This window comes from Zingiber officinale, unplaced genomic scaffold (assembly GCF_018446385.1).
Source record: "Zingiber officinale cultivar Zhangliang unplaced genomic scaffold, Zo_v1.1 ctg167, whole genome shotgun sequence".
NCBI lineage: Eukaryota > Viridiplantae > Streptophyta > Magnoliopsida > Zingiberales > Zingiberaceae > Zingiber > Zingiber officinale.
Genome location: NW_024589857.1, coordinates 377405 through 401956, shown reverse-complemented (window position 1 = coordinate 401956; position 24552 = coordinate 377405). Strand labels below are relative to the sequence as shown.

Here is a 24552-nt window from a genome sequence, read left to right as displayed (position 1 = left end):
TTTTATTTTTGTGTTAACCCCATTAACACATCTTTATTAATAAGTAGAGAATACACATTGAGAATTTCCGATGTGGGACTATTCTCCCATGCACTTTATTAATGAATAATAAATGTTATTTTGGGCCGACTTTAAACATTAATTTCTCATTCACCCTTAATCGGTTTTGAGCAAATTTATAGTCTAAATCTATTTACGCGAATCGTAGATTTCAATTTTGAAGTCAATTACGACTTTCAACAATTGATGGCTTCCTTCCTCAAAATCGTTTTGGTACATTTAAGGCCCCAATATCCAACAATCCCCCACATGAATGGAAATTAATGCAATGCGTGTTGGTTGCTACTCGGAAAACCTATAGGTTCCACTGTACAAAATTTTTGTACAAAGGTCTGAACCTTTTCCTAGCTACCATGTGTTCTTTTAAATTAAATTTTGGATCGCCTGCGGAACTTTACACGTTTGATCCAAAACTTAATCTATTTGTTCTTTTAGGTTTTGACTTGGATCTCCTGCGGAACTTAACACGTTTGACCCAAGTCTCCTTAAGTTATTAATTCCATTAAATATTAATTTCCATAAAAGGTTCCCAGTACTGACGTGGCGAGGCACACGGCCTTCTTGGATATGGGAGCAACCACCACCGACTAGACAAAACCTTTAATAGAAAGCTAATATTTAATTTCCTAAAATAACTTTAGGTTAACCAAAGAGAACAATCAAATCACAAGGAAAAGAAAGAAACAAAAGAACACAACTTCGAAAAACCATATTCGAAACACTAGAACATAAGCCTCTTGTATTTGGTATTATTTCCATAAATAACTAGCATGATGCGGAAATAGAAATTACTAGTTATACCTTGTAGAAAAACCTCTTGATCTTCTACCGTATTCCTCTTCTTATCCCGGACGTCGTGTGGGCGACGATCTTCCGAGACGAGAACCACCACGCACCTTCTTCTTCTCCAAGCAAGGTTCGGCCACAAGAAGAACCACCTCCAAGGAAGAAGAACTTGATCACCACCAATACTCCAAGGGATCTTCAAGATGAGGCTTCCTCCTTTTCTTCTTCTCCTTCCTAGGTCCGGCCACCAACAAGAGCTCCAAGAGATGTATGGTTCGGCCACCAAAAGAGAAGAAGGGAGAAAGTCTAGGGCCGGCCACAAGAAGAAGAAAAGAGGGAGAGAAAAATAGAATAGATTTGTTAGCTATGAAGCCTCCTCTACCCCCTCTTTTATAATCCTTGATCTTGGCAAATAAGGAAATTTTAATAAAAACTTCCTTAATTCTTTTGCCATTGAAAAGGAAAATTTATTTAATTAAAAATAATTTCCTTTCTCAATTTTATAATGGCCGGCCACACCATAGAATTTCCAAGCAAATAAAATTTTAAACATCAATTAAAACTTCCTTATTTGCTTCCGGAAATTTATAAAAATTTCTCAATAATTTTTATCCCTTCATGATTGGTTTATAAAAAGGAAATTTAATAAATTAAAATCTTTCTTTTAAACATGTGGATAAAAAGAAAGTTATCTCTAAAAATTAAAATCTCTTTTAATCTACAAATAAGGAAAGATATCAAATCTTTTCTTAATCTCTTGTAGAAACTTATAAAAGAGAATATTTAATTTTTAAACTTTCTTTTAAATCATGAACATGATTTAAAAAGGAAAGTTTTCTTAAAATTTAAAATCCTCCTTTAATCAACAAATAAGGAAAGATTTCAAATTTTAAACTCTCTTTTAAACATGTAGATGATTTACAAATAAGGAAAGTTTTTACCAAAAATTAAAACCATCCTTTTAAACTACAAATAAGGAAAGAGGTTAATCTCTTCTCTTAATCTTTTGTAGAAAGCTATAAAAGGAAATTTTTAATTTTTAAACTCTCTTTTAAAAACATGATATCCACATAAGAAATCATTTTAATAAAAATCCTTTTTAATATTCTAGTGGCCGGCCACCTAAGCTTGGGACCCAAGCTTTGGCCGGCCACCAACTTAACTCATCCACTTGGTCTTGGCCGGCCCTAGCTTGGGTTCCAAGCTAGCTTAGCCGGCCCCATTGGATGGGTAAGAAGGTGGGTATAAATCTCTATATACTAGAGGCTACGATAGGGACCGAGAGGAGGAATTGGTTTTGGTCTCCCGATAAAATTAAGCATCCCGTGTTCGCCCCGAACACACAACTTAATTTTATCAATAATAATTCATTCCACTAGAGAACTATTATTGAACTACCGCACCAATCCCAAATTACATTTTGGGCTCCTTCTTATTATGAGTGTGTTAGTCTCCCTATGTTTAAGATATCAAATGTCCACTAATTAAGTGAGTTACTGACAACTCATTTAATTAATATCTAAGTCCAAGAGTAGTACCACTCAACCTTATCGTCATGTCGGACTAAGTCCACCTGCAGGGTTTAACATGACAATCCTTATGAGCTCCTCTTGGGGACATTATCAACCTAGTATCTCTAGGACACAGTTTCCTTCTATAATCAACAACACACACTATAAGTGATACCATTTCCCAACTTATCGGGTTTATTGATTTATCGAACTAAATCTCACCCATTGATAAATTAAAGAAATAAATATCAAACATATGTGCTTGTTATTATATTAGGATTAAGAGCACACACTTCCATAATAACTGAGGTCTTTGTTTCTTTATAAAGTCAGTATAAAAGAAACGACCTCTAATGGTCCTACTCAATACACTCTGAGTGTACTAGTGTAATTATATAGTCAAGATAAACTAATACATAATTACACTACGACCTTCCAATGGTTTGTCCCTTTCCATTTTAGTCGTGAGCTACTGTTTATAATTTATAAGGAAACTGATAACATGATCTTCTGTGTGTGACACCACACACCATGTTATCTACAATATAAATTAATTGAACAACTACATTTATCATAAATGTAGACATTTGACCAATGTGATTCTTATTTCTAGATAAATGTTTATACCAAAAGCTAGGCTTTTAGTATACACTCTAACAATGCGTGTATGCATGCTGACACTTTACAAGAGTCCAATTGATAAGTCACTGCATCGGGAGAGGTAGCTTGTGACTTTGAACCTTCTGTAGTGAAATGCTATCGAGTATACTAGGCTGTGCAGTGAACGTGATGTCTTGAACTGCTCAGTTGTTGGTGTATACTTAGACAATAACACCCACACAGAGATCTATCTCACATACTTTAGGTTCTCATGGTTGGTTCCGTTTCGGCCATGGATACCATCTTGGATTCATGAGTATTTCATTGAAGCGACCTGTCTTCACACTCACATAGGTGACACTTCTATCAAGAGTATCCTACCATACTCCACCTTATCAGGTATAGAAGTCACTAAAAGCATAAGCTTAACCTCACTACATGAGGTAGGACAGCACAAATTCATCCTAGGATTGGGATAGAGATAAACTATCTAATGTGCTGGACCACAACTTCTGTAACTTCATTGTCCCATTGAACCAAGATCTTGGGATCTCCAGTCAACAAGATTGGGTTACCGCTACAGTCATTTTCAGTTGTAGATTTTTAATCCCATTCCTCTTGATGAGCAGTATACTTGATCTCGACTCAACCCCTTCGTTAGAGGATCTGCCAAATTATCTTTGGACTTAACATAGTCGATTGCAATCACTCCATTCGAGATCAACTGCCTAATGGTATTATGTTTACGACGTATATGTCGTGACTTCCCATTATACATATTACTCTGTGCCCTTCCAATCGCCGATTGACTATCACAGTGGATTAGTACGGCAGACACAGGTTTCATCCAGCTCGGAATATCTTCCAAGAAATTCCGCAGCCATTCAGCTTCCTCAGCTGCTTTGTCTAGTGCTATAAACTCGGATTCCATAGTTGACCGAGCAATGCAAGTCTGCTTAGTGGATTTCCAAGATACTGCTCCCCCACCGATCGTGAATACATATCCACTAGTGGATTTGGAGTCTTTTGTATCTGATATCCAATTAGCATCACAATATCCTTCCAACACAGCGGGATATTTTCCATAATGTAATCCATAGTTCATAGTATATTTCAAATATCTGAGAACTCGCATCAATGCTTTCCAATGGGTGTCGTTTGGATTACTCGTAAAATGACTTAGTTTGTTGACCGTACAGGTAATATCCGGACGTGTGCAGTTTGTGAGATACATCAAACTGCTTATTATCCGAGAATATTCCAACTGCGATATGGTCTCACCATGGTTTTTCGCTAAGTGTTGGCTTAGATCCATAGGTGTTTTCACTGTAGAGAGATCGTATGCATTGAATTTTTTCAATACAGATTCTACATAATGGGATTGTGTTAAAACTATCCCTTCTGATGTCCTGAAAATTTTAATTCCCAATATAACATCTGCTTGACCCATATCTTTCATATCAAAATTTCTGGTCAACATTTTCTTTGTAGTCATGATTACATCATGATTACTGCCCATTATTAGCATGTCGTCTACGTATAGACAGACAATTACATAGCCTTCAGGTGTGTTTTTGACATAAATACATTTGTCACATTCATTTATTCTGAATTCGTTTGACAGCATTACTTTGTCAAATTTTTCGTGCCATTGTTTAGGCGCTTACTTAAGTCCGTACAACGACTTAACAAGTCGACACACCTTTTTCTCATTTCCAGGAGCCATGAACCCTTCGGGTTGCTCCATATAAATTTCTTCTTCCAACTCACCATTTAAGAACGCAGTCTTAACATTCATTTGATGTATTTCAAGGTCATACAGTGCTGCAATGGCTATTAGCACTCGTATGGACATAATCCTTGTCACCGGTGAGTATGTATCGAAGTAATTAAGGCCTTCCTCTTGCTTGTACCCCTTGGCTACAAGTTTGGCCTTATACTTGTCAATTGATCCATCAGCTTTATACTTACGTTTTAGTATCCACTTACAACCTAATGGTTTATTACCAGAAGGAAGGTCTACTAATTCCCAAGTATGATTATTCATGATAGACTCAATTTCACTATTGACAGCTTCTTTCCACATTGGAGCATCGGGTCTAGAGAGAGCTTCACTTAATGTTCTTGGTTCCATTTTTGACATGAAAGTCATGAAATCTGGCCCGAACGATTTCTCAACTCTAGCCCGTTTGCTACGACGTGACTCTTCACTTTGATCGTCAATAGTCTTTTTATAACAGCTAAGTTCGGTAACGTCATTTTTGTTTGAACTTCCGTTGTTATCACTTTCAACGTTTCCCTTTTTATTTGAGAATACGTTTTCAAAAAATATCGCATTCCGAGATTCTATGGTTGTTCCCACATGTATATTAGGAATGTCTGATTTGTGAACTAGGAAACGATATGCACTACTATTATGGACATATCCGACAAATACCGCATCGAACGTTTTAGGTCCGATCTTTACTTGCTTTGGTTTAGGTACTTCGACCTTTGCCAAGCACCCCCACACTTTCAGGTATTTGTACGATGGCTCGCGGCCTTTCCATAGTTCATATGGAGTTTTATCATTTTTCTTATGAAGGATTCTGTTGAGAATGTGATTTGCCGATAATATTGCTTCCCCCCACAAGTTTTGAGGTAAGCCTGAATTTATCAACAAGACATTCATCATTTCTTTTAGTGTCCGATTTTTACGTTCGGCAACACCGTTTGATTGAGGTGAGTAAGGCGCCGTTGTTTGATGGATAATGCCAGATTCTGTACAAAATTCATCAAACGGTGCACCATATTCTCCACCTCTATCGCTTCGAATTATTTTAATTCGTTTGTCAAGTTGGTTTTCAACTTCTGTTTTATAGGTTCTAAACGCCTCTAGGGCTTCGTCTTTACTTCTTAAAAGAAAGACATAACAGAACTTTGTGCAGTCATCGATAAAAGTAATAAAATATTTTTTATCTCCTCTAGTTTGCACAAATTTCAAGTCACATAGATCACTATGTATTAACTCTAGAGGAGTTGTTGTCCTTTCCACCGAATGAAAAGGTAGTTTCGTCATTTTCGCTTCCACGCACACTTCACATTTGTGTGTTCCGTCAACATTGACGTTTGGTAATAAATTTAATTTGACGAGACGTTTGAGAGTATTATTATGCACATGTCCGAGTCGATCATGCCATAAATTAAAACACTCAACAACATAGCTGGAAGCATTTATTTTATTACCATCAAAATTTCGGAGTACAGGCATTACAACCATTTTGAATAGACCCTTTTCTAGGTACCCCTTTTCTACGAAGACACCATTCTTCGTAAGTACAAAGTTGTCTGACTGGAACACTAGCCTAAATCTGGCCTTGACCAATGCCGCTCCAGAAACTAGGTTCTTACTGATGTCGGGAACATGGAGTACATCAATGAGTGTTAGCTCCTTTCCGGACGTCATCTTCAGAACAACCTTTCCGAGTCCAACAATTGGCGACGTCGTGGAATTACCCATATAGAGCTTCCTGCCATTTATAGGAGTATACTTGGAGAACATCGCCTTATCGGAACAGATATGATGAGTTGCTCCAGTATCAATGAACCACTTCTTCAGGTTGGTATCCACCAAGTTGGCTTCAAATACAACTGCAGTGAGATCCAAGTCCTCAAGAGAGGTTACGACATGATTCGCAGCATCCTTTGGCCCCTTGGTTGGCTTCTTTGGGCGTCTGCAGTCCTTGGACAGGTGTCCTGCCTTTCCACAGTTGTAGCAGGAGCCTTTCTTGAGCCTTCTTTTGAACTGCTTCGGCTTTTAGCGTTCGGCTCGACCAGGTTGGACATTTCGTCTATAGTCCGCTTGGTTCCTCTGGAGTCGGATAACTTTCGATTATCCTCCTCTATTCGTAGCCTCAGGATCAGGTCTTGCAGCCCTATCTCCTTTTGCTTGTGCTTTAGGTAATTCTTGAAATCCTTCCATGACAGAGGGAGCTTCTCAATTACCGCAGCAACTGCGAATGTCTCGTTCAGCTTCATGCCTTCGACATCCAGATCATGCAGTATTAATTGCATATCTTGGACTTGAGATGAGACGCTTTTTGAGTCCACCATCTTGAAATCCAGAAACCGACCGACGATGAATTTCTTCAATCCAGCATTTTCGGTCTTGTATTTTTTCTCAAGGGATTCCCACAAAGATTTTGCCGTCTCCAGAGAACAATATACGTTATATAACGTGTTGTCCAAGGCGTTGAGTATATAATTGCGGCACAGAAAATCTCCGTGAGACCACGCATCGCTAGCAGCCTTACTACCTTCCGTAGCGGCTAGCGTGTCTTCGTGCAAAAACCGTACAAGGTTTAGTGTTTTTAGATAAAACAGCATCTTCTGCTGCCATCTTTTGAAGTCGGTTTCGGTGAATTTCTCCGGCTTTTCTCCGTGCGGAATGGTTGTCGGAATGGCGGTCGGAACGGCCGTCGGAATGTCGTTGGTAGCCATATCAGTTTGCACGAAATATCGTTTACGACTGTTTATCCCGGGTAGCTTCTGGAGTATGCAAACTGATCGTCGAGGCTAGTGTTCGACACTATCTCCGTAAACGATATTGCTCCGCTACGATGCTTAATGGATTGTTGCAATTCGTTCCCAAGATACAACGACGACGAACGTCTCGGAATCGTAGCACTCCGACTTCCGAGACCAGCGAACCTTCTAGTAGACTTCTTGGACTCTTGAATGCACAAGATGAGATGAATGCTTGAGGAAGAGAAGAGAGGATTGAGTTAATATTCCATCATCTGGAGGGTTCTATTTATACTGAAAGAAGAGGTTGAGTGTCCTTTGGGTGAGTGGATGTGTTCTTTGGGCTGGATCGATTTAGATCATCCATTCTGAAGGGTTGTAACCCTTCTCCAAGCCCACTTCAATCTCATCCATCAGATCTGAGGAGTTGTGACCCTCAGATCCCGCCTATTGTCATCGGCCATCGGATCTGGATCCATTGATTCGATGCTTTAGATCAAGTCTCATCCCAAGCCGTCAGATCGTTACTCTTTGCGATCCAACGCTCTAGATCGCATCACAAGCGATCCATCATACCTATTTGATCAACGTTGATCAACGGTAGCCATCCAATCCCTAAGTCAACTGTCCAGTCATCTCCCTTTGCCCACGAGGATGCCGCATAGGTGCTGCCACGTCAGGTACGACGTGCGAAGTGCAAAGTGCGCCTACAAAGCGGCCATTGCGCACGTGGCGGGTGGCGGGCTCACAGGTGCGAGCACCTGCTCGCCCTGGGCTAAGGGAGCACCTGTCCTTTTATTTTTGTGTTAACTCCATTAACATATCTTCATTAATAAGTAGAGAATACACATTGAAAATTTCTGATGTGGGACTATTTTCCCATGCATTTTATTAATCAATAAAAAATGTTATTTTGGGCCGACTTTAAACATTAATTTCTCATTCACCCTTAATCGGTTTTGAGCAAATTAATAGTCTAAATCTATCTACGCGAATCGTAGATTTCAATTTTGAAGTCAATTACGACTTTCAACAATTGATGGATTTCTTCCTCAAAATCGTTTTGGTCCATTTAAGACCCTAATATCCAACAGCTTATACATACGACCATTGTGACAATCAAATTCATGGTTCAAAAAGACAAATAAGAACATATATACATATTAGCAACTTGCTTCTCTACAGGAAAGTAGAAAGGTAGGAGATCAGTGATTCTAAATTGGAAATATTAGAAAGGGGAATCAATATAATATTAACTAAAACCATTTAAATTGAATATTCTCAGATAATGGCTTAGGCCTCATCCTATCGATTTGAGAATGAATAGATGAATAGCACATAAGAAATAAGAACCAACATATTTCACAACATGCTATGTGGTAACATTCGTGAAAGATACGACGCAGTATACTGTGAGTGTGAAAGGGAACAATTAATCCAACAACATACGATTTGGTTAAGGTATAAAAAAAAAAGCAAAAAAAAGAGTATTAACGTGCGTAAGGGTGCAAATGAGTCAAGTCGTTCATGAGTTATTCGAAGCTCGATTCAATAAAAGCTCGTTTGAGCTCATTTAATGAGGCTCATTAAGATAAACAAACTAAACCCAAGCTTTATCATATTCGGTTTGTTAACTCGTGAATATGTTCGTTAAGCTCATGAATCAATTTTTAAATAAAAAAAAATTGATATTGATATTAAATTTATAGATTTTACACTATACTTATGAAATATATAGACAAATATATTAAATTTCTTTATTAGAATAAAATTATAAATTTTAATAAGAATATTATAATTTTTTTAAAATATATAATTTAATTTTTAACAAAAATTTAAATTTACAATTTATATTTATTGAGCTCGTTTAGGCTCGATAAAAACTCGAATAAGCTCGTGAGCCATGAATATATTCATTAAATAAAGCTCGAGCTCGGCTCGATTATAAACGAGTCAAACTCAAATATTCAAGAGTTCGGCTCGGTTCGATTACACCCCCTAAACGTGCTCTAACTAAGGCATAAAACAATGTGGAGGAAAAATAATACATAAATATGCTACAACAGGTGTTCGGTAGTACTACAAAATCTATTTGGTGCATTAAAAGAGACGATCAACTGCAAAGAAGAAACAAAGCATAATCTTTCTTTTTAACCTAGTGTCTGATACCCTAACCTATATCTCCATCCAAAGATCAATCAATCCATAACTATCTCTTTTGCACAACCTCTTTTAATAGATTAATTGTTGAACTAAGATGGTGAGAACACATCCCTTTTTTTCACGACTAAACTCCACAACACTCGGAAACTCCTCCCTCCTAACAACGTCTATCTCATCCTCTTTCTCTCTTAAAGTTCCTCCTCTCCATGAGGATTTGCTCCCTCCTTTTATAATTGTTGTCCATGACTTGATCCAACTATTAAACGATTTATTACCAAGTCTACTTTTTATTTATCTTCTGAATCAAATAATCAATTACCATATACATTAAATCTCTTTATAGCTACAAATGCTGGGTTCAAAAATTAAATATTTTATTATCATATATATAAACTAATTAATCCCAATGTGCACCTCCTTAGCCATGTCACATGTACAATTAAATTGATCGCCAACCCGAACTTACCACATGCATATAATAATTAAATCATATTCATACTACAATAAAAAAAAGGCTTTTCACCGCTCAACATCAACAGTGCACATTAAAAGCACGTCGCTTAATATTTACGGCATGCTCATCCATGTACGCTGCTATTATTATAGTGGTGGCAACACCTCTGTTACAATATTATAGCTTATACAAATAATGACGTGCAAAAAAATACATGTTGTAAATAGTTATTTCAACAATGAACTATATATATGCTGTTAAAATTTAATATTTACGGCTACATTGTATGTTGTTCATAGTGTTATAATAAATTTTTTGTTTATAATAAAATTTATTATTTACAGCGTAAATCACGTTGTTGATAAAAGATTACAAATAGATTAATTATAACAAAGTGCCAAATCCCCAAATCTCTCGCACCCCTCTCTTTTCTCTTCTTCGGCAATCTATCGTGTCGATCTTTTTTCTCTTTGCCCACCCCTGTTTTCTCTCCTTCAGCGGCGACAGATTTCTCGCGCTCTTCGCTCTATTCTCTCCTTCAGCAATGACAGATTTCTCGCGCTCTTGTCTCTGTTCTCTCCTTCAGTGGTGATAGATTTCTCTACATCTACAGAATCCTTTTTTCTTATTTTCCTTTTTCTAGCAAGGGGATTTGTGTCACGGTTTCAGATTTACACTGCGCTTCTCATCTCATGTAAGTTCCAAATCTATCCATGTTTATAAATCTACCTTTTCTCTCAATTTCGTGGTATTTGATTTCATTGATTTTGTAACAGATTTATGTCACGGTTTGTTATGAATTCAAGTCATTTATTGATTGAACAATCAAACACAGTTTAGCTACTAGGGCACTTGGACAATTGTTTGTTTTCAAAATAGAAAATAAGAACATTTTTTATAGGAGTGTTCAATTAATTCAAGGCATAGCAGATAAAAACCTTCTGCATCATGCTGTCCCCCAAGAGTTTCACCCTATGCCCTTGCCTTTGTCATTTCAATGTGTTGATGCAGTTATCTTTCCACTCAAGTGAGACTCCAAAGAAAGAGGCTGATGAGCCATAAGAGGGAGTTAGAGAAGAAGCATTAGCCTTAGAGTCTATTTGTTTGACATTCAATTTTAATTTTACTTACTAGGCATGTGACTACTAGTTTGAACTGGTCTGGTTTCAAATAATGTTAAACTGGTCTAAACCAGATTTTTATCAGATTGGACTAGTTCCATTTTAACAGGCTAGTTACAAAAACAATGTCAATTCAATAACTGATTACTAAGAATATGCTAGCAGCCAAAGTTGCCAATCAATAGGCAGCCTTGACAGCTTATTGTTGCTCTCTAAGCAACCTATCAATGTTTCCTAGCATCATGACTATCTTTTAAATAGATGATCAGTTTTTGAATTTTTTGAATCAACCCGTTTGTAGCTGGTTTTAGACCTATTTGCCTACACATTCAGATTTACTCAATATGTGTTTAGGCTTTACGAACTCATTGCTTCAACCCAATCTTAGCTTAAAATTTGTGGTTCTTGAATTTATGCAAGTTCTTAAATCAATGAAGGCTTCCTGGGATCTTTAATACATTGTTCTTGGAATTTGCATGCTGCTTGATACTTATCTTTGCTACATTTCTCGTATATTTAAAGAAGGAAATTTTGTGACAGACATTGTGGCATGTGGAGCTCACTCTCATAAGACTTTTAAAATTTTTAATGCTCATAATGTTACTAAGCAGACTTAAGCACATGCTTTTTTTTCATATTTCATTTTTTTTTGCTACTTTCTAACTTTTTTTTTTCATATTTCATTTTTTTTTGCTAATTTCTAACTTTAAAAATGAAAAAAAGTGTTCTTTCTTGTATTTTTTAAATTGACACTATTTGTCTTCCTAGTACAATTATTGTTCACCACTGCCCTGCGGAAGCAACCTTTGTACCTCCCATTTTAAGTGTTTGTCCCCAAAAAATAAAATTATAAATAAAAATCCACAATTCTTTTTAGGGAAATGATCAATTTATAACTTATATTCCTAATTTTTTTGTTATCTATTAATGTTTTTTAAAAATTCTGCTTTAGTTCATTTTAACTTTTACTTGATTTAATTCTAAAAGATCTAATCAAAATTTTGATTCATACACATTCTTTATCAAAATATAATATTTAGTTTTTAAAGGAACTAGCCTGTTAAAATGGAACTAGTCCAATCTGGTAAAAATTGGTATGCATTTATAATATTTGTTTCAACTCTATTGTGCTTGGTGGTGTTAATTCTCTTGGATTTGTTTATTAATTGCTTTATCCTTTACCCATGAATTTATTATGTCCCGAAAATAATATGACGTGGTTAGTTTGACATCCCAAAGACCATAACCTATAGTTTTCTTATCTTCAACAGCAGAGGTAGAAATTGGTATGCATTTATATTTTTATCATCATTGCAGTTGATTTTAGTTGTACCGCCTAGCAGCTAATATTCATAAGGCTTGGTTGTGATTATTGGACATGAATTGCCAGTTCTAATTCGCCTTACTCCGTACATGTAGACTGAAGAAATCAATAAAATTCAATACTTTGCTCTTATGTATATACCTTCAAGTAAACATACACAGATCATTTTTAGATTTTAAATATTTGTATAATTATTGTTTTGAGATTGATTTCAAACCATTCAACCCCCCTTATGTATATACCTTCAAGTAAACATACACAGATCATTTTTAGATTGTTATTTTTTTTATGCATTCATGTAAATATAATTAAGATATTGGATGTGGATTTAACTTTAATTTACAACCTTTGGAAGTTGAACACAATTGGCTGATTTAGTATAGAATTTATTTACTAGGTTGCTGATGCTTTTATTTATGTTTTTGAGTTGAGAAAAACATGTAAGTATTATTTTCGGATATAATTTTTCTTTTATACTGTATATTATTTTTATTTGTAAGTCCATCTTAATATTGTAACACTCAAATATTTATCAAAACAGGATAATTTTCTTTTATTTATTTTTTAAGATTATTTTATTAGTATCAAGGACCATTTTTTACGAAATGGATAAGGAATGGATCCATCTGCCTTCAAGACTTGTACCCGAGTATGAAGAAGGGGTTCAAAAATTTATTACATAAGCTAGGAACTATGCCAAACACGTGAAGTAATCTTATGTCCGTGCAAACATTGCACGCCGTGAATACTATCAATTGCGGCATGTATTGCACGTTGTTGATAATACTAATAGCAGCATGCATTGCACGTCACGAATATTATTTATTGTGGCGTGTATTGCACGCCGGGAATACTTCAATTATAGCACGCATTGCACAATGTTGATATCTTTAGACTTTCAACAGCTTATCATTGTGCGGGATGCAATGCACGCCGTGGATAGCATATTTGCGCATCTCGAAAACCTATATTTGTTGTTGTGTCATGAAATTAATATGATATGAGTGTATTCAATTCAATTTTTTTAGTAGCCTACCTTAACCGAATTATTAATCCCTTCCTTATCTATGGCATTAATTATTTTAACTTATTCAATACTTTAATTTATTTTAGCTATGCATAGTGAATGGATTTTGGGTGCCACACCTTAGGATACCTAACCTACTACTCAAGTAGACCTGTTCAAGAGCAATGTCTAATCAAGCAACAGACTAGACTCAGTTGGCCCACTATTGGAGCATTACGATCAATAATCCAAGGGCTTGATATTCCTTTTTGACGTTTTGTGTAAATGTTGTCAGAGAATCAAGGGAATATTCTTTGAACGGGTCGTATGACAGAAGGTTCCACCCTGCAAAATGCAAAGGTGGTGGGTCCAATTTAGGAAAGGTGACAGAATATCAGAATGGTTGTTCTTATTTAGGTAATGCATTGATATTCATACAGAGAGGAAAAGTAGCACTATATAAGGGGTCTCCTTCTAAAGGCGTAGGTACACAACGCTATACTTGGCAACCACATGTTCATCATTGTTGCTCATTGCTCTCCATTTTCGTCTTCACCACTCATCTAACTTGAGCGTCGGAGTGCATACGCTGGGGACCCCTCCCTGGCCAGGCTGCTAACATTTTTTCCTTCGTCTCTCTTTGACATGCAAGCTTGCTTGTGGTGGCAGGTCCCTACTTCTCGGAGTCTTCTCGCGGTCAACATCGAAGCTGTTAGATTTTGAGAGATATCCTAAGGCAATTACTTTATGATTTTACTATTTATTTGATAAATATAGATTTACTATTTGAGTGTATATTATATATTTGAATAATTTTAAACTCATATATTGAATGTCTTTAATACAATTCACAACATGAGAGTATTTGTGATTGGATCACAACTTGTGATTATCTCTACATGTGTAATTATGAATATATTGAAATTTTCCTAGTTATCAAATTGGTGCATTCAAATATCATCAATTCTATAAGACTAGCACGGGTTATACTCATTGGTTCGACCAAGCAGTTGTTTCTCACTAGCTGAAGATATTGGGATGTCGAGAGTTAAACATGATGCTAGTTATGATAACTAGTTCATTGTAATAACATGCTATAAGAATTTATATGGTTCTCTACATATATGGATATGTCTGTGAAGTCTCTACTATAACTCGAGTGCAAGTGTCCTTCCACTTGAGGTTTACAAGTTATTTAGCCATGAAAACTTATACTTTGGCATCTTAAGCAAACATCTCTTAGAGGTGTGTACCTGAGATGATTGGGTATAAGTCGAAGTGCCCGAAGGTGTTTGGATAGCCCATAGATGATTCATTGCTCCTTGAGAGAAGACATATACCTTATGACTACTTATTAGGATTATTACTTAAAGTCTTTAGCCAAAGCATCGCATGTTAAGAGTATGAGACTCTTGTACACATGTACAAGTAATTTGAATTCGCAAAATGAGGAAGTATTACTTGGGCTAGGTGTGACGTAGTCATCCTAGTGAGGGCAAACACATAGACCATATTCTGAACCAAGTGGGTATAAAACAAGTGAAAGGAATGAGACATGACTCACTGTAGCTGCTGAAGGGTTCCGAATTAGTTCTAAGATAAACTGTGATTTTCTGATTAATTGAGAATCATAATATACTACCAGGTGTCACTCATGATCGTTCTATAATTAAGTAGTTAATTATGAATGACCAAAATAAATCAGAATCCTATTGGGTCACACGTACTACAAGTCTCTAAATGACGTAAAATAAATTAGAGAATAAGATTCTCAGATTAAGAGAAATGTTTGGTTGGACCATATATAAGATAAATATAGAAATATTTGTCGAAACGGAAGCATAGATGTGCTACATCTTTTATGAAAGTTGGATGCTATTTGTTTTAGCCATGAACCAACTTGATTTAGTTGTGAATCAAATCAAGGGATTAATGTGCTAATTTTTTGTTAAGACATAATGGGTTGGATTTGGGATTTCTAATCCAACTCATTAAAGAGAACTATATATTGATATGGTTAAGATAAAATTAACACACAATTCATTATTGGATTGATTAGGTTTTAGAAACATAAACTCAATACCTCCCTCTCCCTCTCTCTTACTGCCGACCACAACAAGAGGGTATCCTCTTGTTGATGTGAGCCACCTAAAAGAAGATCGCTTTTTCTTCCTCTTCTTGATCCTTCTCTTTTGCTTGTGGCTAGTATCTTCCGAAGGCGAAGCTTGTTCTCTTAGAGTTATCTTGAAGAGGTCGGCGTGGATACAAATAGAGGTGAAGTTCGATAATGTCGTAAAAGGTTGATGCCCTTCTCATTATAGGTCATCCGTAAGGTATACCTAGAATAATTGTTATTCGATTTTGTTTTATTTTATGATCTTGTCTGCATGATTGTATCTTGCATATGTGTGGTGTGTGTGATGTAATAAATTAGTTTATTTATTTTTAAGTCTTCCGTTGTGCATATTTACGAAATATGTTTTTAGTACATACCGCTTCGGGTATATGCCATTAATGGTATGAGAGTTTGATCGTATTTTGATAAAATTATTTTACGGTTCATAATGAGTATTATAATTAATTTTTATGATTTTTCTAGAATTATTAAGAATTTTTCAATATTGGAAGTTCCCTAAATTGTTAGGAAATTTCACTTTTAGAAAGTTTCTGAAATAATTTTGTAAAATTAAATTTAGAAATATTTTATTAATTTAGAAATTGTCATTTCTAAAATTTGTTACAATTTTAAAAATATTTTATTTTGTAAAATTTTCTAATTTATTAGGTATACCAATTTAGAAAGATTCTGAATTTTTTTAAAAATCCAGATTTGAGATATTTTGAATTAAATTATAGAATTTATTTTTTCTGAAATTTTTAGATTTATTAAAATATTCTATTTTTTTAAAAAAATAATCCTAAATTGTTAGGAGATACCAATTTAGAAAGATTTAGAAAATCACAAAAAATATAGATTCATATTATTATGTAATAAATTAAGAAATATTAATTATTTATTTCCTAAATTATTAGAAAATTTATTTCTAAAATAATTAAAGATTCTTGTTTGATCGAAAATTCTAGATGAAATATGTTAATTAAATTTAGAAATTAGTTTCTTAAGTTGATTAGATAAATCTTGGTGTATAACATATTTTTATTTTAAAAATAGAATTATAATATATTTAAATTTATATAATGATCATGCCATATTGTATGTCATGTAGATACATTAATTATGACATGATTAAATTTTATTATATGTGTAATTTAATTAAATCTTGTCGTATGTGTGATGTGTCATGCTATGCTATGGGTGTGATATATCATGTCATCATTCATGCATGCGATGTGTCATGTCATCATTTATGTCATGCGTATAATGACATGTAGATAGAATATTTGTATAATGTAGATGAGACTAAATCCCTTACATAATATTAAAACTCACACCATCCGTTAATATGCTAAGAACCAAAGTTTAAGTTCTTGTTTGAGTTTTTAGCCAAAGTCAAGCTTAATACAATGACTACAAACTTAAACTTATTCAACCAAATATGTCTTGCGAATTCAATCCGTCCAACTTAGTCGAGCAAAAATCATTTTCCCCTTCATATGTTAAAAATTTTAATATAGAAATCTTTTCGAGAAACATTGTTTTTCCAGATAAATTTTAAGAGAGTTAAACAGTTGTATGAGATCAAACATGATTAATTGCATCGTGAAACAATGCATTATTCATTTTAAATAAATTAAAGCTAGCAGCCCACCTGCCTTTAATGCTAATAATAAATAAATCATTAAGAAAAATCTTCCTTCTCTCACCCTAGCAGATCTTGCAAATATTTTAAGAAATAAATTTGAAAAATGCTGATCATTTGTTTCAATAATCTTTCTAAAGAAGGAAAGGTCATCTATATTTACAAATTAAGTCAAGAAATTTATTCACACATTGCATTTTTGGCAAAAATCTCAAAAATGCTAAGAAAATCTTTCAATACAATGCATAATTTTATGAGGATTTCAAACTGGAAAACGGGAAAAAAAAAGTATAAATAGGCCTCATATCTATCTATTCAAACATATCCAAGTCAAGAGATGGCCACCATGCGCTCCATTATCACCCTCCTTGTCCTCCTCAGCATTTTCACACTAATTCAATGTAAGTGAATCCTACTTGATGAATCAATATTACATCTAGGCTTGTTTTCTTAGCTAAAATATATCAAAAAATATCAATATTCAGGTATCGACTAGTTCCGGCAAGCTAAATAGTTAGAACTAACAGCTTAATTATGACTAATGTTAATTCTGTAGCTCGGCAAATTCAAATGATGGGCGGCAGCGAGAATCTGCCGGATGTGCAGGGCAAGAACAGCAGCAAGCTAGTAATCATTTTCTGCGACTACGAACATTGCGATGACGATAAATGTTATTGTTGCGAGAATTTACCGAGTACCCCATGCTTCCACACCTGGGAAGAGTGCCGGGCAAAGTGTCCAAAATGTGATCCTACTTGTTGATCATTATCGAATCTATCTTGTGATAGTTCCAAATATGTTATAGATGAATCGATGATCGATCGATGTAGAATAAAGGACGATTAGATATCACAAATATGTGAGAGTAACAATGGCATTCGACTATTTTTGCTCGACATAACCAAAGTGAAGGGTATCACTTTACCATATGAAGTGACAAAGATTTAAATAAATTATGAACAATGTTACTTGCAGTAGCAATGTGGCGGAGCCACGTTTATGGCTACCGGGTTATAGATTGGGTAGCAGAGGAAGAAAGAAAAAAAAAAGTATTAAATGGACGGCTATATCGGAGCGACTATCTCAGCGTCAAATTAAATTGATAATTACATAACTATGCATTTTTAAAAATAAATTTTAAAAATTGTTTTCAACATCAACTCACTTGATAATTTTTCTGATCACTCAACATTATCTATAAAAAAAATTAATTATTAACAATTTGATTTTCAGAAAAATCAGAAAAAAATTTTAACAATCAGAAAATTCTGAAATTTGTTATGGTAATAGATAATATATTATTTATCATAATTTTGTTTTTTAAAAAATGAACAGAATGTATATGAAAAATAATTTTATCAATAATGTTAATAATTAAATAAATTTATTTTTAGCAATAAAAAAAGATAATTTAGTAAGCTAGGACTTATTTTTTTAAATCCAAAATAGATTAAAATTTATTTTAGAATCCAAAATAGATTCATATTTAGTGGATTTAACAAATATTTTTTTGTAATATTATATTTTAATATTTTTACAATTTGACTCCTATAATTTGTTAGATGTTAATTTAGTCCTTTATAATAAATATCTAAAATGTGGAACACGTAAGAAATTTTAAATTTGAGTGTTCAGAATCCTTTTTAACATTTCTATTTGATATTTTAATTTTTTTAATTTTCATTCTCAACTTTTTCTAACTCTAAACAGGCATTTTCTAATTTTATTTCTACTATTAAATTTTCTTTTCTTATTTCAAAAACTTACTCTTAGATTTGCATAATGATCAAGATTACATTTTTATTACATGATACAATTTATGGTTGATCATCAAAACTGACATCACACTCCCACTCGACAGCACAGGAAAGTCAGTTTCATGCGAGAACTGGGATGCAAGCATAATAAAAAAGGTCGAAGCCAATGCCAAAGTAACATGCACTCTTCAATGTTGACTGATAAAGGAAGAGTTAAACCGAGTCGGCCCGTTCTCAAGCGCGAAAGAGCTGTAGGAAAAACTGATCGAGCTACACGAGGACATTTCTGATACAAAGGTACGCAAACATGATTTGCTTTTGAATAAATTGTATAACATAAAAATACAAGAAAGTGAGTCAGCGAGCCAACTTCATGCTCGTATATAAGACCTCCTTAACGGCCTCCACGCCATCAAACAGAAGGTGGAGAACCGCGACATAATTAGGTATGTGTTAAACGCTTTTCCAAGGAATACCTTATCGGCATCCATGGTAGATGCTTACAAGGTATCCAAAGATCTTTCTTTAATTAAGTTAGACGAACTTTTTTCCGAATTTGAATTGCATGAACAGACTAATGCACACCCAGTCGAGAAGGGTATTGCTTGATTATAGGTACAAGCAGAACCCGGGAAGTAAAAATAAAGCTTAAAATCAAACCAGAGTTCGAAGAAGAACCGGACTCAGAAGATGACGACGATGAGCTAGCAGCCAAACTCGTCAACCTAGTTCACAAGCTCTATAGAAAGAAGAAGGGATTCACAAAGAAGGACATTAAGAAGGTGATTCAGTCCAAGATGGTGCAGGCTAGTCCAAGAGTTAAGTTCGAAGTAACCTGCTATGGCTGCAACCAAAAGGGACACGTAAAAGTCAACTGTCCAAACCAAAAGGAAGCAAAGAAGCAGAGGAAAAAGAAATCACTACAAGCAACTTGGGACGAATCCTCGTCAGAAGATTCTGACGAAGAGCTCGAGTAGACGAGCTTTCTTGCACTGACAACCCGGGAACAAGTCGATGAATCAGAAACCGAGAGCGAATCGGAAGCTGAGTCCGAGCGAAGTCACGGATCCATATCCGTTTCCGAAGGGCCTAAACCTGCTTTAAGTACTTGTCAAATAGATTAACTTTACAATTTAATTAATTATTTAATGCGCAAGTTAGCTAAATCAAATGTACGGGTCAAATCACTTCAAAAGGAGGTAACAACTCTGAAAGAAGTGGCTAACCCTAGCTCCTTAACTGATCCCATTCAGACTAGAACCTTAACTCAAGTTCAAAAACTTGAAGAAGAGAATTCTAGCCTAAAAAATTAAGTCAAGGAACTAAAGAACACATTGGAACAGTTTACTCTGCGTTCCAAGAATCTTGATATGATTATTGGAAAATAGCGAGCCGTTTACAACCGGTCTGGACTTGGATTTAAGATTAAATGCAAATACAAGTCTTATTTATCAATTAAATAGAACTAATAGAAAATTAGTTCAAGCATGGGTTCTCAAGTCGAACTTGGTTAATCAAGTTGAACTTGGTCAATATTGGATCCCCAAGGATTAAATCCATTACCTTGATAGACCCTATTGAGGCTATGATCCAAGGGAAGCCAATAGAAAAACCATTCTTATCAACAGATAGAATTGTTTGATGATTGCCTTTACTGCTTTTATTGTACATGCTTAGATTAGGCTAGATAAGGACCTAAGCGTAATTTACACTTGATCAGTTAGATCTAGGGATTTTAAAAGGAAAATTAAATATCTAATTTCTTTGAAAGGCTTTGTCTAGAAGTGGTGGATGATCCCATACCCAAGAAGGCCTAGTGTCTCGCCACAGCCTGGAAGTCAATCCTTGAAATAGATATTTAATTGACTAATTGTAAAACCTAAGTCTAACTCAAATGTAAATTAATCCTTAGATGATAACCTAAATTAAAGATAAAATTAAACCATCATATAAAAATCCATAAGGTTCCCTGATTGATAACTTAGAAAAGGAGTGAGATGGACTTATGTAATCAATTAGAATAAATTAATTTAAATAATTAATATAATTAAATTTAATCAATTAATTCAATTTAATTCAATTTAATCAATTAATTTAATTGAATTTAATCAATTAATTTAATTGAATTCAATTTAATCAATTAATTTAAGTTAATTTAATCAATTAATTTAAGTTAATTTAATCAATGTAATTAATGTAATTAATCTCATTTAATTTAACCTAATTAGTTACTTTAATTTATTTTAATCAATCAATTAAATCGTAATCAAATTAATACTACTTATCTCTAAATTAACTTAACACAATTTAACTTAAATAAACAAAACAAAACAAAAAAAAAAGGTGTTAACCGTAGGGCGCTTCTCGAAGGCGCCTCCATATGAATGGAGGCACCCTCGGGAGATGCGGGAAAAACTCCCGCCGAAACTAAGGAGGGCGCCTCCCAACAGGTCGGAGGTGCCCCCCATAACGCATTGAGGGTGCCCTCAATGCGGTTGAGGGCACCCTCAACGCTGATTCTTCCAGCGAACATAACGTCTCTCTGTTCGTGTTTTTTACGATTAAACTCACACCGAGGTGCCCTCTGCAAAATGATTTTCTCCCCTTCAATCCAAAATGCCTCCTAGGTATACCCTATTTCAGTATATTGTTCCAATATATATTTTTTGTGCATTTTTGTTACATTTTTGTGTATATAAATCTAGGAAAATATGAAACATAGATCCTGCTACTAGTAGAACACCATCCATGGATCCTAGATTTCCTACTGAGCGACATAGGCTTAAGTTCATTAGGTATACATTTACTCCATTAAAATATAGATATTTAGGTAGATCTTTTTTTTTCAAAATATTATACATCTATCACCCAGATATTTGAGTATTACCAGCTAGATAAGCTTGTTTACTGCATCCATGCAGTTAATCATGACCTGTGTGCTCAGTTTTATAATAATCTAGATAGAGTAGATGATCTGACTTACTCCACCAGAGTTGGTGGAAGGGATTTTCAGTTTTCTCCCACCCTCTTATGCACTAGTCTAGAACTTAGGTCATCCATATGTTCATTTTTGTGTTACCCTAGTAGGGACCTGCCATTTGGTGAGCCCTACTCCCATATTACCTTAGATACTATCTATATGTATATTTTGGGGGAGGAGAGACCACCTGTAGTGACTGACTTCAGGTCACCCTCTCTTAGGGTCTAGGACTATATTATGTACTGAGTCATGACTTCATGCATTTTGCCGATTGCATCTCGGAACGATCCAACGATGCACCCTTCTCATTCCTTCTTTTTGTATGCCCTCTGTCAACATTTGGATATAGATATAACATTACATATGTTTCATAACATTATACGCGCATTCGGTCTTGTCACTAGGCTCGAGATCCATATGCCCTATTGTCATGTCTTGACATATATGTTTTCGACTTTAGAGATAGACACAACCCAGGGGAGGGTTACTTCCCTTAGTCCTTATGACGAGTTTGGTCAACGTTAGTTAGTCCTAGTGCATGTAGACATTACCACTCAGGGGATCCTAACCTGGAGAGGTGGGCGGCAGCCAGCTGCTCCAGCAGGAGATGATTTTTATGCCCCTGCCGAGGGAGAGGAGTGGTTAAAGTTTACAGAGGTAGATATCTTTGAGCATCCTCCTTCTCCGGCATAGCCATCGACCTCGACCCGACCCTCGACCTCACTATCCATCGAGGATCGACTCACTCGTCTCGAGTAGTCCTCCGTGTAGTTACAGCAGTCAGTCTCGGATGGTTTCAACACACTCCGGGGGGAGGGAGATGACTGCTCTTCGGGATGACATGACTACCATACTTGAGAAGATCCTTCAGACTCTACAGGGCCCTGAGCGACCATTACCACCACCTACTGGCGATGCTCCGACTTGATCAGTCTATATACTTCCCTATGCACTATATATGAATGACATACTATCTATAAACAATTTGTTCTGGTTTGCTTGATGAACATGCTTTATAGACTTGGATTCGTTTTACTTTTTAAAATTCCTTTCAAACTTTTAATATTCTAGGAAAAATATTTTCAAAATTCCAAGTTTGTTAGTATTTCAAAATTTGGACTTAGCCTAGGTATTTAACCCTTAGAAAGCATGTATCCATAGATTTTAGCCAGAGCATCTCACAAGCACACTAGGATTACCTTGTTTGTGTATGAAACAACTTAGAATGATGTGAGATATATAGGGTACTGCCTGGACTTCAGAATACTTATGTATGTGCATCGACATAAGTCTGGGCAATAAATATAAATTTTATATCAATCAAATTGAGTTATCCATGTTTAGTCAAAACTAACTGGATCATTTACTTAATTTGACTAACCAAGTGAAAGCTACTACCTCATGGTAAATAGCTAGTAACTAAAGGTTAGACATTTTTTGTTTACTCATGCTTGGACTCTAGGCCTTTAAAAATTAGCTGGCATTAATCAAGAGGGAGTAATCAGTTTTTTTTTTCAGTCGTAAAACTATTTTGACTTAGTTTTGAAATAAAAATTGATTTCCTAACTTGGTTTTTGAAATCAAAACTATTTTGACTTAGTTTTGAAATAAAAATTAATTTCTTTACTTGGTTTTTGAAATGAAGATTATTTTTGACTTAGTTTTGAAATTAAAACTCTATTTAAAAATTAAATTATTTTACTACATATTTCCAACTTGGTGTTGAAATTGTGTTTTGACTTAGTGAATAAATTAAAATTTTTATTGATATGCTTTTTAGTCAAAATTATGATTAAAAAGTTTCTTTGAGTATTTTATCAAAATATAATTATCAAAAATCTTAATACCTAGCTAAGCTTTTTAAAGTATTTATTTGGGCTTCTCTTTCATATATTTTAAAAGCTAAAGTACTTCACTAAGTTTTAGAGTTCTTTAAGTGAATATAACTTTCTTTCTAAATCATTTTCAAAAATTCAAAATTTTTTACTAAAGTCTCTTTATCAAAGCTAATATTTCAAGTACGAGCTGCCTTTCAGGGGAGCTAATTATTCCCTTCTATATTTATTGCTTTTGATATATGGCAAAGGGGGAGAGGAAAGTAAAAGTTAAGTTAAAGATGAATAAAAAAGTTGAATAACTAGAATAATTTGATATTGCATTACTTGATATTGCATGTATGCTATGATCTTGCTATGTTGTATTTATCTTACTATGTTTTTTTTTCTTGCTATGTTTTTACTTAACTTTGAATTTTTGTTGCCATAATAAAAAAGAGGGAGATTGTTGGTGCGAGAAACATCCGACGATCGAACCTAAGTTTTGATAATGGCAAAGGGTTCAAAGTTAAGGTCATTTGTGGTCTAACGTGTTTGAATGAGTTTACAGGAAAGTCTTAAGTGTACTTAGGCAAAAATCCTAGCTGCTGTTAGGCAGGTGGAAAACCCTAAGGGGTGGTAACCCTAGGTCCTAGGGGGTGGTAACCCTAGGCAGAAAGTCTTGGCGGGTAGAGGGCTTCGGACAAAAGTC

At 34.8% G+C, this 24552-nt stretch overlaps 1 protein-coding gene across 1 annotated transcript; it reads left to right on the top strand.

Annotated features, from left to right (window-relative positions):
- The first annotated feature begins 10272 nt into the window (after window positions 1-10272).
- LOC122036520 lies at window positions 10273-18163 on the top strand. Its single transcript, XM_042595871.1, has 3 exons — window positions 10273-10277; window positions 10473-10771; window positions 17846-18163. Exons 1-3 carry the CDS (start codon window positions 10273-10275, stop codon window positions 18049-18051), a joined length of 510 nt encoding a protein of 169 aa, XP_042451805.1. The 3' UTR covers window positions 18052-18163.
- The last annotated feature ends 6389 nt before the right edge of the window (window positions 18164-24552 follow it).

Excerpts from the sequence above, each read along its gene's own strand:
- LOC122036520 (XM_042595871.1), top strand. Across the intron at positions 10,772-17,845 it reads CACTGCGCTTCTCATCTCAT|CTCGGCAAATTCAAATGATG; the intron begins GTAAGTTCCAAA and ends TTAATTCTGTAG.